The following is a 19518-nucleotide window of genomic DNA, read 5'->3' as shown; positions in this document are numbered from 1 at the left end:
TCCGTCACATATACAAGCGGTTAAAGTTATATTCCACGGTGAACTTTTAGGCATTTCTGCCGGAAATACACAATAAAGATTTTTGATTTTTGGTCTCTAGGCCCTATGTGGAATGTATTCAAAACATAGTCGACCTTAAGACATCAAAACATAATGTTATACGCATTTGACAAATTTTACTTTATCGCTTTTAAAACTCTCTTCTACCGGCACAAAACACCGTATTTAAGTACATATTTATATATATATAACAATTTTATGAGCTGTGCTCAGATGTTAAGAACACATAATTTTCTTTATGTAATATAAGCAATATGACTACAGTATATGAGAGAATGAGCATGCGAATTTTTGTGATCAAGTTGTCAGATTTCACAAAGCGAAGAATATACTGAAGAGTGATAGTAAAATGAAGTTTGTGTGTAAAAATAATGGACAAAAACTATTGGGAAGTAGTTGATAAATATTGGATATTTGCAAAACTTACATTATATTATAGTGACAGCGATTTATCATTGCAAACGTGGAATTGCTAACGGAAGATACAGATATGAATAAAAAAGAGAATCAATGTTTATCACTAAAATGTGCAGAAGAATAAACTGAAACGCTTCGTGGCAAATCATCTTACCAGCGAGCTAAATATTTTGTAAACTTAAGCAGCCTACTTGAAAAATTGTTTTCGAAACATTATTACATTCGAAAGATCAACTTGCTTGTGAATGAAAAGGCCAAACAGCAGGTTGAATGCTGCATAGTCATTGCAAGTTTAGACATATATCATATTTCATTTCTCAGCAAAGAGGTCAGCACATCGATTAACTTCTTGTGTACACTAAGTTTGGTTGAATGAACGATCCCACGATCATTCTTTCGGCCGCTGTCGCTTGCAAAGCATCATCGTATGTTTACAGCAGGTAAGTGTCACTGCTACCTGATAGTGGTTTTATACGTTTCAGAGCATCTCTTATAAAAGCAACTTTATACAAAGAACTTTTCCGGATAATTTTCCTTGAGAAAAACATTTGAAATATCTCCATAAAAATATACATTACATAGGATAAAGCTTTAATTTCGCTTTTCTATAAAAAATACTCTACAAAAAATTAAATGCAGCCGAATTTGAAATGAGCAATAAGTCTATGGCGAATACGAAACAATAGGATCTTCTTCGCCGTTTTGATCAGTTTTATCTGAAACCCATTGGTCCTGAAGCGGACTATTGAACTGCTTCGCAAGAGATTTCGTTCTCTTGGGTGAAGAAAGTTCAATTTTCTCGTCTGCTTCAGGATGATCTGACGGCTCAGGAACGCCAAAGCGGAAAAATCGACGAACTTTCTCCGAAAAAATTGGATTATCAATGAATGGCATGAAGTAGCGAGGATCAGCATCACTTGGCTTGTTGGCGCCTACAGACAAAAGATTGTATAAAAAGTTGCCAAGAACAAAAACAGAAAAAGGAATTCAGCATAAAATATATTTTTGCAGTAAACTTAAGATTTTAACGTCAAGAGCAAAAGTTATAGATTGAGATTTATTCATACTTGGCCTGGAGATAAAACGTTAGGTTACCTGTGGCAAAAGATACCGCAAGTGAGATGACTATATTTAAAATCAACCCCAATATGCCGTAGTATAAGAATGACAGAGACCACAGAGAATAGTAGAGAGCAGGTCTGCAACAAAATTCTGCTGTTAATGTGAGGACATTTTCTTTGAATCAAAATATGAGAAAATAAATTTCAAAAGAATTTCAAAATTTGGTCAATACTTTTCGTCTGTGTCAACCGCATTCATTAAACTCGTTGTTGAACCATCCCATGAAATCGATTGTTCTAAACCGGTCACATTGAAATACGGGTCAATTGTTGTGTAGTTCATTTCATTTACAGGGCAACCTTGCGTTGTGGTCGGCAACTGTCTCAATTTATCCGCTGGTTTTCCGTAGATTACTGAACTGACTCCCATCCAGATCATGAAAACAGCAGACATGAGTTGCCCGGTCAAAACGCCCTGTAACATTTATGATGAACTTGACAAACGTTTTAAAATCAATCAGTTGATCATTCGTGATTTATGACACATCTCACTAATAACAGCTTGTTTAAACTCCAACTATACTACAGTATAGCTGCTCCTATACAACAGACTAAGCCTAATGTACAGACATATAGAATGAACAATTGTTGCATTCACCTTAAAATTAACCCACGGAAAAAATAAACCCAAAGTGAATGCTCCAAGAACAGGTCCGGCAAGAGAGCCATTTATAGTTAATACGATTGATATAGCCGTTCCCCCAAGCGCTTGTGCCACTAATGCCATTACGGTAGTCAGACTGCCCACAAATACACCTTTAAAACAATATGTTATAAAATTTTACAAAAATCATTCTTTTAATGGGAAAACGTGAAAAATTGCGAATTATAACAGAAACATTATTAACTAAAATTTATAAAAACTTTCACCTGTTAGTTTGGCGATGATAACTTTCCTTTTTTCACTCAAGTGCGGCTTCCAAGGTGTGACAAAGTCTTCTAAAATAAGCGCACTCACTGAGTTAATACCCGACGATACTGAACTAAAAGTATAAATCGAAATATTTATTTTCTTAATTTTTGTCCTGCCGATATTGGTTTATTTCCAATGATATTTTTATTGGTTGAAATTGTTTACATTGCTTTGATGATGAAAGGATTACGCAGGGTGTAGTTCCATCTCACCCACCTTAACGTGCCACTAAAAGCAGCTGACACAAAAAGTCCTGTCATTCCTGGTATGTCACTAAACACGTCTAATATCAACACAGCTGCAAGTTGATCTTTCTTGGTGATCCTTCCGTACTTAAGAGGATCACAATTTTCATAATAAGCATAAGCCGCGCATCCAGTGAGCACGGCCACCAACGTGATAAATATTGTAACGAAAACAGAAATAATAACAGCTCTGTAAATTAAAGGTACAAGATTGACTAAATAAAGTCAACCAGAAACATATTCTTGTAAAACGTTTCAAAATACTTACACTCTGGCATCTTTAATCGACTTGCACGACAAATATCTTTGTCCAGATGCCTGATCGCAACAAACTCCATTGGTTTTTATAATTGCAAACCCAAGAAACACAGTCCATAGCGTTCTCTGAAGTGTAGGGTCTGGACTAAGGCTGCAGACCAATATACTTTACTTAGGCTATTCTTACAAGTTACAAAGCGTATTAAGAAAGCGGATGTTTACATGAGCTAGGGCTACAATAAATGTGCATAGCCTATACAGTTCGTTTAAACGCTCACTCGAAGATATTCATTCTTCCTCCTCTCTCCAGGGCATTCCACATCTTTCCAAATCCACCAACGATCACAATCGTCTTCACCAAGGCTGCAAATCCACCAACAAACATGATCACCGTTTGCAAAGTATCTGTCCATACAACTGCCTTTATTCCGCCCTGATAAATGTCATGTTTCACTTGGAGTAAATCGTATATGTCAATAAAAAATAACTTAAGTTCTTGCTCTATTAGTGCTATTAGTTGTCCTTCTTACGTTGTCATATATCTCCAATGACGTTTTAGATGATTTAATTTCTTTTACATTGTATACATTTAAGTAACAATTAAAGGCACATATGAAAAGAGAGTGATACAGTAGTTGTATACTTGTATACAGATATTTTCTTACCACACAAGTGTAAAACGTGCAAATGCCGCTTGTGAGCGCTATTGACCAGTTTAGCGTTAAAGGAGTAAGAGCATTGAGAGCAAGAGCAGGAAGATAAACTGTCATTCCCATGTACAATACCTAAATAAAATTTAAATAATACGTTTTGGCGGTTGTATGGATGTTGTTTATGTTTGTATATATGCTAGATGTATATAGGCTAGTGAATGTAGGCTAAGTGCATGTACGTTACCGATTTCAATATCATGAGCGCAGAAGATGATTTCCTGACAATGACATGGAACCGATATTCCAAGTACTAAAAATATTAAAGTTTCGAGTTATAAATTACAAGCGTTTTAGAGATTTAGTAAAAGGTTGCTCAAAGTTTGATATACGCCAACCCAATGCCTAAATCCTTAAGTTTCTTTTACTTTTATTAATAAGTTCCGAATAGGTCAATATTAACGATCACCGGATATATCCAAAGAAAGTTAAAGGAAAAAAATCGTTTCACTAACCTCATACATTGAATAAAGTTCTAAGTTGTGCACCAATGGAATGTAATATAGATAAGCAATGGCACCAGAGACGATTGGGGAAGCTGCATACCACACCACTACAGCTCCGTAGTTATAAGCTTCGGATGGAAAGCCGATCATTGTTAAGGCAGAGATGTATGAAACCGCCATTGATAGACCAAGTGGAATCTGTGGTGAAGATCAAAGTCGTAAAATGTTCCTTAATGATTACTTGCTTGTGTTAAATGGAACTGCGAGTTATTCGATAATTACGTTGGCTGCAATAATGTTTTGACATCTGGAAAAGTCTTATAGTTGCTCTCAAAGCTATTTTATCTCCATAAACTCACCGCAGACATTGATCTGCCTCCGTAATTGTAATTTTCAATGTTTTCACTTCTTGTTCTTCTGTCTTTGATAGCATGGAAGATCCCGATTAAGGAAGCGACAACCAACATTCCTGTCAAAATACAAACAGAGGTCAATTCCTTAGAAAACCAAATGTTTGCATTCATTTTTAGACCTTTCGTTTATGATTGTACGTTATATCATAAACAACGAATAAATACAACAAATAAATAACAAAAATTTACCAATAAATACAACGAAATCGGCTGTAGAAAATCCACTGTCATAATTGGCAGCATATGACATTCTGTCCAACTACTTTATTCAACAGTTGATACCGATAAATATATATTTCCTTGCTATTGGAGGCGACAACATAGTTATTTTAAATACATATGTCTACGGTCAGCAACGTGTTATAACTTGCCTGCTTCTCATCATGTGGATCACGCTGACTTTATATTTGCATCAAATTACGCTTAGTCATTATACTCTTATATGGATCGCGAATTCAAACCGGGGGATTGTTTTATGGCACAACAGTTATTTTTCGTTAGAGCTTCAAACTTTAACGAGTCATATAATTTGTCAGGTGGTAACAGACTTAATTCCAATGAACAAAAATCCATTTGATAACGGGAATGCAAAGTTAACAATAAATGACTTTCAACCGGCTTTGGCGTTGCGCTTGTAATACAAAGTTAAATGTGCTGCAAAGCTGCAGTAATAGCAGCTTCTTGCTAGCTGTTGTAACACATCGCCGAGGTGTTGCTTCCATCATCAGGTTACAAAGGTGCACAGTGAATAACAAAATATATAAAAAGCCATGTAAGCAACCTGGCCATAAGTTTACTTTTGTTGCTTGGTCGCGCGACAAACATCAGCAACAAATTTAAGCAAGGCCATACACATCAGTGAAACGCGAAACAAAAAGATGGCCGTCCAATTGCCTTTTCAAAGCGATTTTCATCCATAATCCACAAGGTTTGTTTTTTCTATAACGTTTATATTTAAATTTAAAAAGGAAAAGTCCTTTATGATGTTCAATGAAACATTCGTTTAAAATACTCGCAATATTGTCACTATTCGATTTATATGGGAACGATTGATGTTTGCAAATCTCAATTTTTATGTTTACATGAATTAATACCAATTTTTTCTATGCTCGTAATGCTGTTCTTGCCATATATTTAACCTCACCAGCTGCACTTGGGGTAATATCCGCCTTTGTTTGTTGTATCACCGCAGTTAGTGGTTTTCTTATACGATAACGCGCCATGTTGGCTGAGCAGTTATACGCGCACAAAACCAAGTACGGCTGTATTAAAATAATTTACCCTTTCCCCATTGTTTACAACTTGATCATATACTAAGCTGCGATATATTAAATTCGCATGATGATTGATTTAGATATAGACTAAATTAAAAAATCTGTTGCCACTACATTTTGAGTAAGCCTAAATGAGCTCTTGCCAAAAACTCGCATGTGACACGCCTAGTCGCTAGTTTCCGGTGAGGTCAATGACCACGCCGAATGTACTCACACATCCTCATCTACGACATACGTCTGCACAATGGGAGTCTAAACCAAGTGCAAGGGCTGAACATTTGTACAAGGTCAAACTGGTGTAAAAAAATCAACAGTTCGCCTGCGTTGTCCGTGGCTGCCTGGGTCATTCCCGTTACTTGCAAGATGATCCTGAAAACGAGCCATTTTGAAGAAACATGAGCTTTTGTTAAAGAGAATACAAGAATATTTTTTGTTAGAAGTCTTACAGTTTTATGGCATGTAGCTGCCATACAACCTCTCTGTGTGCTGCTGTCTGTACTCTGTATGCTATGTCAACATAATTGTCTGCTGTTTGCGGAAACAATGCAATTAAAGTACCAACCCTAAACTTTACGACAACCTGATATCCGTGGAGTTGTTTGCGACAAATTCACGCAACTCCTTCGACACTTGGCGAGGATGACTAAATTACTAGAAGTGTTTGTTTCAATCTATGTTGTTATGTTTGTCTTTGGAATGTTTGGAAGTTTAAGAACATTTTCAAATTGCGTTTGTTTTTTTTTTTTATTTTGAAAGAAATTAAATATATATAAAACGTTTTGTATTTGGCTACCAGCATATTTGATTTTTCGTACTTACCTTCAATTTATTTAAATTGTATGAAGGGCCATTAATATATACAAAAGTATATATACAAAAATGATTGGTTTCGTGAAACTAAAGGTTTGTAATAAAGGTGACGACTTTTGCTCAATTTCGTTGTTATATAGATGCTTACCGATTTTTTGATATTTTTCGATCGATTTTTTGTTGTCAGTTTGTCACTAAACATGCCGCATGTACTTACGAATAGGCAATCGGATAATAACATGCGGTAGGCAATAACAATATACTTCGTACTCTATGGAGACTTAACAAAGTGTGATGACATTTAGCCTCGTTTAATTTCATAGTTTCGTCATTGTGAATAGGTAACACATAAGTAACTTATGTCTTTGCGCTTGCGACGCACAAGATAGTTGAAGTTTAAAAGATGATTTCTTGTAAGCTGTTTGAAGCTTGTAGAAGGCTGTCTGTCCTTCCTAGTTATAGTACGCAGGATGAACGTCGACTAAGTTTTAACTTTGGTGTTCAAAAAAGCAGAAATTTAAAACGAACTTCTCGCTAACATATGCACACGAGACTAATTGATGTCATCAAGGAAAAAGAAAAGGTCGCACAAAACTATGTCAAAATTTTTTCCGAAAAACTTAAGAAATGACATCGACATTTTTTCTGTTTTGGTTCAGTCTGCTTAGTCATAAAAAGAAATGCTCCTCTCCGCAAGAGGATAGTTTTCCTCCTGTGAGGTAAGTTCCCTATTCCCTTCCACCCGAGAAGAGTCAGAAAACTTGAACTCTTCAGGAACACCGAAACGAAAAAATCGACGAACTTTCTCCGGAAAAATCGGATTATCAATAAATGGCATAAAGTAGCGAGGATCAGCATCACTTGGCTTGTTGGCGCCTGCATTTTCAATAAAATAACTTTGAAAAAGCAAATTTGCACAAAGTACAATCTTACTGAATGAATTTACAAAATCAATGCAAATACCTGTGACAAATGAAACCAAAAGGGATATGACCATTGTCAAAAAAAATCCCATTAAGTCATAATACAAGAAAGAAAGCGACCACAGGGAATAGAAAAGGGCTGGCCTGAACAGCGATGAATAAAACAACCATGTTGGCTCTAACCAGGTTAAATCGACCAAACCATATTTCAAACCATAATGGAACTTACTTTTGATCTTGATCGTTTATAGTCATCGTGTCCGTTGTAGAATCATTCCATAAAGCAAATTGTTCCAAACCGGTCGCATTGAAATAAGGGTCAATTGTTGTGTAGTTCATTGCATTTACAGGGCAACCTTGCGTTGTGGTTGGCAACTGTCTCAATTTATCCGCTGGTTTTCCGTAGATTACTGAACTAACTCCCATCCAGATCATAAATAATGAAGCTGCCAATTGTCCTGTAAACACTCCCTAAATATTCAGACAATGGCAGCATAAATATAATTAAGGTTGAGGGACCAGAATACGAAACATGGCTGAATGCAAAATACTTAATTCCGAAAGTACAAAGTGTAACGAAATTAGGTCACTTGTTATTTTTAGCATTTTGTACTTTACTGCTTTTTATGGCGGGTTAATTCTGTAGTGCGTTGATTACTTCACGGTGATTGATGCACGGTTGATTAATTGCAATTACCGTTGTTTATCTCGTGATCACGTTTTGTGCACTTTTATCTTATCAATAGTTTGGCACCTCGCCTTTTGTATTCTATAAAAGCCGTTTGTTAAGTGAGTTTAGAAAAGGTCGGTTTTAGTTTTGGGTCGTGGAGTCTGTTCAATGAAATGAGTTTATTTCTTGGGTATTACTGATGGTGTCGCGGTTCACCGTGAATGTGGGAAGGCAGCCTGGCATTTGAAAGCAAGAATGTTCGGTTACACAAAGCACGCTATCGCTGAAAACGTTCCTTAATATTTACGTAAATGATTCAATCTAGTTTTAGGAATAAAATACATACTACAACATTGGTCCACGGAAAGAATATACCGAGAGTGAAAACTGCCAAAATAGGCCCAAAGAAGCAACCATAGATGGTGAATAAAATAGACACAATAGTTCCTCCGAAACATTGCGTCGCAAATGCCATTATTGCTACTAAACAACCGGTTATTAGTGCTGAAAAAACAAAATAGAACATTGTTTTGGTAAATAAGCGACATTTTTTTCAGTAACCGTTGATATTACAATATCAGTAAACAAGAAATCTGAAAGTAATATCAGTATAATGCCTCTGCGTTTTCACCGGTAACTTTGCCGATGACAACTTTCTTTTTGTCGTTCAGTCGAGGCTTCCAAGGTATAACAAAATCTTCCAAAACAAGTGCACTCAGTGCATTGATACCCGACGATATAGTGCTAAAAAATCATAACAGTGGAACATATCTCATGAATGATTTGTAACACATAAAGTGAATACAAAATTAAATTTTCCACAAAAACTGCAAAGTTTTAGGTTGATCGTTAATCTTATGCTCACCTTAAAGTGCCACTAAAAGCAGCTGACACAAACAATCCTGTCATCCCTGGTATGTCACTAAACACGTCTGATATCAGCACTGCAACAAGTTGATCTTTCTTGGTGATCCTTCCGTACTTAAGAGGATCACAATTTTCATAATAAGCATAAGCCGCGCATCCAGTGAGTACAGCTGTCACCGTAATGATTACTGTGATACAGGCAGAAACACCCGAGGCTCTGTATAAAATAACCTTAAGGTTTTACATTATAAGCTTATCATTTTTTATCATTTTAATAAAAAATATTTGTAAGAAGATTTTTACGAAACAAAACACAAATAACACTTTCGACCGATTAACTCAAATTCACCTTACAGGCTACGTAATTTAGTAGATCTGAAACTAAAATATCGTTGTACAGAAAGCACGTAAACATGCGTAGCCTAAATACATCTAGGAATAGTGTGGAACGAAACAAATTGCGTTACAAAATTTTTTGCATGATTTAGAAAACTTCCGGGCCATGTTTCTTTTTGCTCAATGCTCAACATTCCGGAAAATTCAGTTGTGATTTGTGGTACACTCATTTTTTTATACAAAGCTTTTATGAAAAAGCGTGGGTATTGGGGTCTCTTTGCGAAAACCTAAGAAATTCCATAGCATCGGTCGGAAGGTGAATCGGTCCATTATTTTACGCTTCCTGCCAGTGCCCTACTTTCTCGCTGTTAATAACTTACATCCTGGCTTCTTTTACGGACTTGCAAGACAAAAATCTCTGACCCGGTGCCTGTGTGCAGCAACTAATTTCAATTTTGCCAAACGATAACCCAACAATACAAGTCCAAAATGTCCGCTGAAGTGTAGGGTCCATATTGAGGCTAAACAAGTAAATAATTTCTTAATGTATTAGATACGCAAGATTTTTCATTTCGTTGATTTAACAAAACTAAACAACATTTTTAAAAAGCTTTACAGCAATCTCTGCATCGATATAAAAGATTTTAGTTTAGTTTGGTTTAACATGGCCACTGCCGCGAGGCTATGCTAAACTCATCATTGTATAACATGAAAAAGTGGAAAAAGAGCTCAAAGTGGTGAAAAAACGAATCGTTTGAATTAAACTAAACATGTAATTGCTTTTAATAATATAAGTTGTAATTACGCAGATGGATCTGGCCTTATCAATATTTTTGGCCTACTCAAAGATATTCATTCTTCCTCCTCTCTCCAGGGCATCCCACATCTTTCCAAATCCTCCAACGATCACAATCGTCTTCACCAAGGCTGCAAATCCACCCACAAACATGATCACCGCTTGCAAAGTATCTGTCCATACAACAGCTTTCATACCACCCTGAAAAAATCAACACCACCAAAAGAACAAAAAGTTTAGAATTTTCCAAAGTAAGAAATGAATTGGTTTTGAACTAAAAGTGTGTTAAATGCATTGACGTAGCCTTAAAAAAAGATTAGGAAAAATTCAGTAAAAATTTATACTTACCATACAAGTGTAAAATGTGCAAATTATACTTGTTGTGGCTATTGACCAGTTAAGACTTAACGGCGTGAGAGCATTGAGGGCCAGTGCTGGAAGGTAAACTGTTAGTCCCATGTAGAATATCTTTATAAAAACAAAACAATAACACTTTCTGTTTCTTAATATTTGTAATCAAAACAAAGCTTTAATTACTGTAAACCGTTTATATTTTACCGTTGTAATTATGCCGATTGCTGAAGCCAATTTTCTCAATTTGACGTCAAAGCGATGTTCCAGATACTGGAAATAAATGCAAAATTTGCACAAAAAAATACTTACTAAGCTTATAACTCCTTAACTAACTAACAACCTAGCTATTATTACTAACTGATTAGCTAACTAACGGTAAATGCTAAATATACAATTGTTTTTACTGTATAATTTATCTTCAATGCAATAAGTTACAATAAAGAAAATTTACCGACAGACTAGCGTCAATTTAGACTTGGAGCGTAAAAATGTACCAAAAGCTTTAGAATATCAAGGAATAATGTGCGCCATATCTACCTCGTAAATCGAGTAAAGCTCTAATTTGTGCACCAAAGGAATGAAATAAAGACAAGCTATGACGCTGGCCACAATTGGCGTCGCAGAATATCAAATAATGACGGTTCCATAGTTGTAAGCTTCTGTAGGGAAACCTATTATGGTTACTGCCGAGATGTAGGTTACCCCCATCGATAAACCAAGTGGGATCTAGTGATAAGAAGTCCGAAAAATCTATTTATAATTTCTTGTAATATGTTTGAGTTTATATCACGGATAATTGTTGGTTTACATCTTTAACTATACACTCATCCGTCAAACTTTACCTTACAAGCACTGTGTAACACTTATAAGCGCTTTCAGTTGAGGTGAACTCGTTTACGTGGCCACAGTGAGCTAGCTACTGGGCATTACTCACCGCTGACATTGATCGGCCACCGTAGTTGTAATTTTCCAAGTTTTGCTTATTTGGTTTTCTGTCCTTGATCGCGTAGTAGACTCCTATCAATACAGCTGCCATCAGCATTCCTATGAAAAATTCAGCTACTATAACCGAAGTCATCTAAAACTGCAGCTTACTATTGTTTCCAAACAAAGTTATTATTATACTCATAAACTTTATATGTACTAATCCTAATGATTACCGATGAATACTGCAAAATCTGCGGCTGTGAATCCAGTGTTGTTGGCGATTGAGTAATGCATCATATTTAGCCAAACTCCACTGTAGTAAAAACCTAATGTGAAACTTCCACTCAAAAATGCTTGCCAGATTTTGTGAAAACGCACCAGCAATTTTGAAACTACAAAATACGCGTAGAGTTTGAAGAACTGTAATCTATGATTAACAACGAAATGTGTCCGCGACATGCATTAGCGGTCAAGCAAGGAAAAATCGTTGCTCAGACAAGAAGGAATACCGTAAAAATATATTTTTGAAGGCCTTCTAGTAATTCTAATTTATCTTTTCATTCACGGTGAGCAGAACAAAGAAGGCTATTTTATCGCTAGATTATGAGCTTTCAACCTTTTCTTAATCATCAGCCTACAAAATAAATTGATGAAACGCCGCTAAATCGTTTATAGCAGTATCTTTTGTTTGACAGTTATATGCGTGCAAAGCGTTCAAACCTTTAACATCAGTTTGTTATGAAACTTATTATTCCAACATTAGTGCGAGATTGAGTTTGATAAAATGACTTAATCTACATCTATAAAATGCCAACTACACAGACACGCGAGAATAAGAAAAATCATCTTGCAGTTTATATACTAACCGCTATTAGGTGGGTAATAGCTTTCTTACTACATGTCAAAATACATGATACAGTATTTAATCTCGCACATCTGTTGCTTAACCACATAAGTTTACGAGTTACCAGCACAACACTGCTCAGTGATGGCGATAAAAAAAACACAAGACGCTTCTTGTAGACCATTATTTAGCAAATGTTGCCCTCAGTTGTTCTTTATTTATTTTGACAAAATTTTGGCGCCAAGTCTCTGTAATTTGGGGTCATATATCCGCAAAAAGTCAATCCATATAACTCCACGCAACTTCTAGACAAGTGTCGCTTTGTCTTCAAAATTGAGTCTCGCACTGATCTGAGGTTGAGATGTTTGCTGCTCCAGGTGAGCATCGTATGGCCTGTGACATCTAGCGGACAAAGATGTGGAGTATTTATAAACTAAAGTACAGCATGTCGATCAGCGTAATGATGCCCAAAAAGGTGGCATAATGTAAAGTCTTAATTTTGAATAAATTAAGACTTTAGGTATAAAGCCCTGCACGGATACAATTTTCTGCCAGCCACTCCCACAGTTAAACCGAATTAGGGCAGGGAAAAAAGTCATGAGAACAAGGATGGGATCGATTCTGAGAAATATGCGAATGTGATGAGCAGATCTGTAATCAGTTCGGAACACCAAAGGATGTGAAGCGTTTTCTGGTGGAGCTGAACTACAACAACTACAAATGCGTTACCTATAACTTAACATAAGCTATAAAGCTTTTTCCAGAAGCCGGAAACGTTTTTCCAGGAGGGGCGGAGCCACCCCCACTGGCTTTATCAGCTGTTTATCCTCTATGGGACGTACACTACTTCCTTTTCCACAAGTATAGATCATTTGATCTCCCTCTTTTCGTACATCCTGTTTCTCACCAGTTGAGTGACGATAACGTTCGCAGAGCTATGGCACGGAGATGGAAAGTGAGTTTACTGGTCAGCAAGATTGTTTGAATTGTTTTCTGACGTGAAAATTGAGATGACGTGCGTATGAAAGTTATAGTGAACTTATTGATCCATGTGCATCAGTTTAATTAATATTTGTTTCACAGCTTTGGCAAATAAAAAGTTAAATTTTTAAGTGTGAAATTTATTAGCCCGTTTAGACACAATTTCTTTGGGTCCAGATTTCATTTATTCAACTTTCTTTGGACGCTTTATGAAAAAACATTTCACGTTGGAAAAACACATATTTTCAGGAAGGACTGAGCGACAATTTTCCTAACTTTCGAACAAGGAGGGACTGTCCTTCCAACTTTTGCATAACAGGGGACAAAAAAGCAGGACAACAAAATAAGAGAAACGGACATGGTCACTGAGTGTAAAAGAATTCTCGCCCCGAGGTGGTTTATAAAGCGGTGCCCCTTGTAGCACAAATATCTAACAAAACATTGAAATAGACAATTTTGTTTCATTTCATATCATAACTTTTATTACGTTAAATAACTATTGATTTTACTACAATTACGTATCATAATTGGATTATACGTGCTAAGCAAGATTTTTCTTCGGATTCCGTCATCAAATTTTCCACCACCTTTCCTGCTGATGCGTATTCTTTCGCAAACGGCCGACGAAATAAGCGAACTGCTTATAAAAACTTTTTACTCACATAATTACACTTTCGATTCCATCGACTGAGTGCACAATTTCATTTTTATGTATGGTCTCAACACTTGAAAATGCTTTGATGTAGCCTACGTTGTGCTTTGCAGTTTTAAACAGTAGCTTTAATAAGTTATTTTCTCGTGTCTTTGCTGCTTCCTAGAAAATCCGCACTTTTTCAGTCACACCAATGTAACGTAACAAAGATTGTTTTGTCATAACATCCTCCTTTCATTATTTAAAACTTTTTTTTGATTTGACTTAAATCGAATTGCCGGAATTTTGTCGAAGCGCTGTAGCGTGGCTACACAAGTGTAATTAGACTGGTTGGTCAGGTAGTAATTGCGATTTATCTAAATGGATTATTATTATATATTTCATTTTTTCTGTTCATTTCATTTAGTCGATTGTTTTTAATCATGATTTGTCGGACGCCAGCAAGACACAAGTATTATTTTCTTAGTTGAACCCCATTTTCCTTATCGATCGTTTGTTCCGCTATTTGCTGCATACATCATATATTCTTTAAGTCTTTACGTCATAATTGTAATAAGAAATGGCACAAAATAGAACTTGTACGGCGGGTTCGTAGCCAATATTTGTAGACGTTACCGAAATGGGTTATTTTAGCGCATTGCTTAATTCGTCGTGGCATCAATTGAATGATCGATGTGTATTGTACGCTTATACTTGCGTAGAATTAGCGACGTTGTAATGTACTTTTGTGTTCCTTATCAACCGTTGATCGCACTTTTAGATAAAAGTTTTTGTTGTATCACCAGTTCGTGGCGTCACAATAATCTTTTATTGAACAAAGTTACCAGAACGAGGGATTGGATTATTGAGTCGATGGATCAGTTGATCGGCTGATCAGCTGCAATCCTATGTAATAATGAATCGAGTTGTTGGCTTGATTAGTATCCTTGTCATATGTCCACCTCAGTCCTTAGCTTTATAGGCTATGGTGTAAAACTCTTAGACAAAAACGTTTGCAGGCTGCTTTTATATAATTTTTGCTCACTTTTCCGTCCATAAAATTTTAGTTGTCACTGAACAGTCAACAAACAAATTAAAGTGTTTTATGCATAAAAACAATTTCGTATACATGCTATACTGATGTGAAATTTAAGCCCCTCCAGAATATTTTTGCCTCTTCCCTCCTGATCACCTAACTTAGTTACGGGCCTGTTTACTATATGTTATATAACATTTAAGTTAAAGTTTGACTAACAGAAAATTGTGAAACATAGCTTTAAATGATCAATTTTTGGTGAACTATAGTGATACATGGACAACTTGCAACACTATGTAATGTTGTTGGCCTACTATTATTAAAAGTGTTTAGTCAAACAATACATTGATTGTGGCTCCTATTATATGGTAAAAAAACTACAACAGCCAAAGTAAAGCGGCAAACAAATCATTGACGAAATATGTTGACAAATCATTGACAATTATATGGCGCGTTTATCATAACCCCACCTGATTAGGTAACAGAACCGCTTCCCATTATTACCAGCCGTTGTGCACTTTTGTAGTTTTTTTGTATAACTATACACCGAGTGATGTAATGATCTCACTGCCTTTTTCTCTTGTCCAAATTAGGTATCGAGTTATCACAATATGCTCATCTTTATCTTAACTGTTAATTATCGTAACATCTTTTGCTAAGCTCGCACTAATTGCACTGTAAAATTCGCCGGTCGTTAACGCCGGCTGGGTGCGAGGCGGATCGCACATAACCGAAGTCTATACGGTTGTATATCATTTGAGTGACAGTTCATTTGAGTGACATAATTATAGTTCATTTGAGTGACACATTGATAAGTACTGTTTAATTCATTTGAGTGACACATTGATAAGGACTGTGTAATTCATTTGAGTGACAGATTGACATTTGTTGTTTAAGCTGCAGTTGCTGTTAATTAGTAAGTGCACAGATGACAACACACACAAGACAAAGTTTAGAGTATTATCTACAAAAAAAACAACTAAGAATCCTCAACCATCTCGTCTAATTCTTCTGTTAGTTCCGCAGTTGGTCCGATCTTCAAATTACGTGCAATTCGGCGGAGGAATACTTCCTGTGGAAGGTCTTCTTGCTGGGAAAACAAATTTCCAATGCGGGTTTCTTTTTGCCTTGTTATACGCGATCGGCGCAATGGTGTCGATGCACCAAATTCAAGGCGAAAGAGTTCTTGGGAAACTCTATGATGCTCGCTTTGAAACTCTTCAATTATTTTGAAAATGCTTTGGTGGTATCTGTTGACAATTGCATTGAAGCGGTGATGCCAGGCCTCTTGGATGTTATTTGTACGAGCAAGACCCGATTGTTGCATTACTGTAGTTTGAACAGTACTCACCAATGTGTCACTCAAATGAACTGTCACTCAGTTGAGCATGAATTATTTGTCACTCAAATGAACGTTAAAAGAGTGTGTCACTCAAATGAGCAGTCACTCAAATGAAGTGTCACTCAGTTGATCAACTACCGTCTATACCACTATTGCTTACACGTTCTTGAATTTGACTGCTTCTCTAGCTGTGACAAAGCGATTGTAAAAAAGGAGTGTTTTATTTGCCACAGTCAAAAAAACACAGACAAACCAAGAACGGTTTTTACATAATATAATCTACTCTCAGAACCACTGCGAACAAAAACCGAGCAATCACATAAACGTCATTAGTTATACCGGAGGGGCCGCGCATGACCAAAAAGAATTCACACAAGCAATAAACACATTAATATTGTACATCGCATCGTACAGCATAAATATTGTATAAGAAGAACGGGCCGGATTCAGTTTTACCTGCATCATATATATAAAGTCAGCTTTGTCAGCTTCGTTTTACTTTTTTAAAAACTCCAGAGCCTCCAATTTTGTGTAATATTTACGCGAGATTTTGTTACTTTTGTCACTTCTTTAAATTATTTTTATGATCTTCCGTAATTATATGATTTTGTAAACAGGACATAAATACTTAGTGTTTTCCATCAGTCTTATTACGATGTAAAGTGCTGTTTATCCAATATTGCACAATATTTTGCAACCTGCAGACTGATTGTCGTATTTCATCTATACCTTTCCTGTATAGTCACGATTTACCGATTTGCCGTTTTCGGCTTTATAAGTTCTGACATGAAAGAAAGCATATGGAACATGCACATTTGGAGTCATTTTATAGCGTGAGTTTTTACAAAGTTATGATGAATTAGTTGCTTGTACTGTATATAATCAATATAATTTTTGTAAACATTACTCTGAGTTTTATAAGAATCTTACATAACTTATAACGAATAAAATTTTTCAAACACTTATCCTCAACTTATCGAAAGTAAGATGAAAAAATAGCTAAAACTATTCTAATTAAATATTGCGTTCATATGGAAATGCAGTCATGCAGATTATTATGAAAAATGGTAGTGCGCAAAGGTTTCAGTTACATTGAAAACAACAGTCTTGTCAAATTTATAAACGTGAGATTAAATTTCGAACAGAAAAACGTAGAGCAATTGTGATAAAGCTCGTGCTAAAGGTCCAACAATACAGTAGGTTATTTTACAACACTCATAAGAAAAAATGTTAATGCTGTTACACAATTAAATAAAAACTTAAGCGAAAGTATCAGCAGGGTTTAAATAAATTTGTATTTTTTACTCGTACTTATACGCTTGTAGTTGCATTATCACTTCATTAGGTGGGCACATTGCTGAAAGTTATTGACAGGCATGATGTTCTTCTAGTACTGGTTAGTATTACCTTAGCTGCAATTAATGTAATAACCACGTGATTAGTTTACAAGATGTAGCTTACATATGTTTCAAAACACGTTGATACGATGCAAAAAATTATGAAAAATTGGATTAAAGTTTAAAATCGACTTACTGCAAATTGTTTTGACGATATGTTTCCTTTCATAGTTATAGGACGTATTTTAAATGATGTTGTGCCTAATGTGGTTGTTGACGGATGGCTGCCTCTGGCTTTTCAGTTGCCAGAGTATAATTGTTATCTCGTATAGTGTAGTGTAGTAGTTGAGTATAGTATAGTACAGTGGTTCTCAAACTTTTTAGCTTGCGGAGCGGAAAAAGTTCAAAACAAATTTTGCGGACCGGTGGGCCTTCAAAAATCAACCCAAAATTTAATTACGACAAAAGTATCCAACTCAAAGGCAAACAATTGAAACTTCAATTTAATGAGAAATTTGCTGCTGTCTCTTTGATATCATACGTGTTACACGTGGTTCTACTGAAGTTTCAGCAAGGCGAAGTACAGAGTTGACTTCCACAAGATATCTTTGTTTGGTCTTGATGAGAGGTGACGATGAAAAGCTTTTCTCAGGTTTAATTGCATCGTTTGAAAGTATTTTCGCGCAGACTGAGCATATGGCCAGCGGTACTTGTTCACTGCTAGGAGCAATAGTGAAACCGAGCTCTAAGAACTTACTATCACACTGCCTTATAAAGTCTCCTTTTCGCTATTTGCTTGTTTCTGCGTAATCCATATCAGCATTGCATGATCGTTACAAGCCAGGTTGTAGTAAAGCTAAAGTAGCAGTTTCTTTCTCTGTACTGTTAAAACCATTAACTTAATTTTCACTGTTGGGTTTCTTTAGTTGTTAATTTTGTTTAAAAGTCTTCTTAGCTTTCACATACAACTGGTCTTTAACAATTGTACACTACACTTGCAGCATTGTGACGTAGGATAAAGTCAGACTACGAGCTCTGTGTTACGTCAGACAGCAGCAAATTACGGAACTAGGGAAGTTCTAAATCAGTTTAAAATTTGATGTTTTATTTCTTTAATCAATGGACAAGCCTTCAACATCCTGCATTTTGCAATTGAGATATAAAATGTAACGTATTTGGCAGACCGGCAGTAAAGTTGAACCACTGGTATAGTAGTAGTAGTAGCAGTAATAGTAGCAGTAGTAGTAGTATTGAGTATAGCAGTCGTTGCACACGTAAACGCGTTACACATTCAAGATATAGTGGCAAAAGAAATATCGCTTTTAGCTTGAATTTTTCTCAAAACAAAAAGTTGCAATTCTGACGTAGTTTTGAACAACCGGCGAAAAACTTTTAATTACAGATTGATCAGGAACGATTTTAGCTTCAGGTCAAATGCGTTCAACTTCAGTCTTTTTTCAGACACCACATGTCGGTTGTGCTTGATCGCCCTGATGTGTTTTCGCATGTTTTATTTTGAAGATAGCGACATGAAATGTGTGTAGAATAAACTGACAAAACTGCTAGATATTTGTTCACTGATTTAGTAAATATTTTAAATTGATAAGCAAAAAGCTTTGATATCTTTGTGTTAGTGTTAATTGATATCGTTAAAAAAGCTAAATTACAGGTTAAGCATTGTTTTACAATGCAGATAGAATACTTTAAATGAATAGAACTTGCGAGATTGAAAACTTAACTGGAAAGCTTGTAAGCATTAATTGAAGTCTCTGAGAATTAATTGTAAGGTTGTATTGAAATATTTCAA

General features: G+C 35.9%; 2 protein-coding genes across 2 annotated transcripts; both read right to left on the bottom strand.

Annotated features, from left to right (window-relative positions):
- Positions 1-196: 196 nt before the first annotated feature.
- Positions 197-6070, bottom strand: LOC143445490 (sodium-coupled monocarboxylate transporter 1-like). Its single transcript, XM_076944629.1, has 13 exons — positions 4773-6070; positions 4530-4639; positions 4180-4368; positions 3912-3977; positions 3680-3799; positions 3293-3447; positions 3025-3165; positions 2728-2946; positions 2469-2581; positions 2197-2354; positions 1772-2013; positions 1573-1676; positions 197-1409 (listed from the first exon to the last, which is right to left on the bottom strand). Exons 1-13 carry the CDS (start codon positions 4831-4833, stop codon positions 1141-1143), a joined length of 1947 nt encoding a protein of 648 aa, XP_076800744.1. The 5' UTR covers positions 4834-6070; the 3' UTR covers positions 197-1140.
- Positions 6071-6713: 643 nt separating this feature from the next.
- On the bottom strand, positions 6714-11930 carry LOC143445493 (sodium-coupled monocarboxylate transporter 2-like). Its single transcript, XM_076944632.1, has 12 exons — positions 11774-11930; positions 11548-11657; positions 10818-10883; positions 10608-10727; positions 10306-10460; positions 9844-9984; positions 9126-9344; positions 8892-9004; positions 8607-8764; positions 7820-8061; positions 7631-7734; positions 6714-7543 (listed from the first exon to the last, which is right to left on the bottom strand). Exons 1-12 carry the CDS (start codon positions 11835-11837, stop codon positions 7332-7334), a joined length of 1704 nt encoding a protein of 567 aa, XP_076800747.1. The 5' UTR covers positions 11838-11930; the 3' UTR covers positions 6714-7331.
- Positions 11931-19518: the final 7588 nt, after the last annotated feature.

The sequence above is a fragment of the Clavelina lepadiformis genome, chromosome 2, assembly GCF_947623445.1.
Source record: "Clavelina lepadiformis chromosome 2, kaClaLepa1.1, whole genome shotgun sequence".
Classification (NCBI taxonomy): domain Eukaryota; kingdom Metazoa; phylum Chordata; class Ascidiacea; order Aplousobranchia; family Clavelinidae; genus Clavelina; species Clavelina lepadiformis.
The sequence above is the reverse complement of the archived record's forward strand: the minus strand, read 5'-3'. Positions and strand labels throughout refer to the sequence as shown.

Coding starts and splice junctions, on each gene's coding strand:
- LOC143445490 (XM_076944629.1), bottom strand. CDS start 4,833: ATGTCATATGCTGCCAATTATGACAGTGGATTTTCTACAGCCGATTTC. Junction 3,448..3,679: donor GCACGTTTTACACTTGTGTG/GTAAGAAAATAT, acceptor GACATTTATCAG/GGCGGAATAAAGGCAGTTGT. Junction 3,166..3,292: donor GGAAGAATGAATATCTTCGA/GTGAGCGTTTAA, acceptor ATTGGTCTGCAG/CCTTAGTCCAGACCCTACAC.
- LOC143445493 (XM_076944632.1), bottom strand. CDS start 11,837: ATGATGCATTACTCAATCGCCAACAACACTGGATTCACAGCCGCAGAT. Junction 9,005..9,125: donor GCTTTTAGTGGCACTTTAAG/GTGAGCATAAGA, acceptor ATGATTTTTTAG/CACTATATCGTCGGGTATCA. Junction 8,062..8,606: donor TTCCGTGGACCAATGTTGTA/GTATGTATTTTA, acceptor CTGAATATTTAG/GGAGTGTTTACAGGACAATT.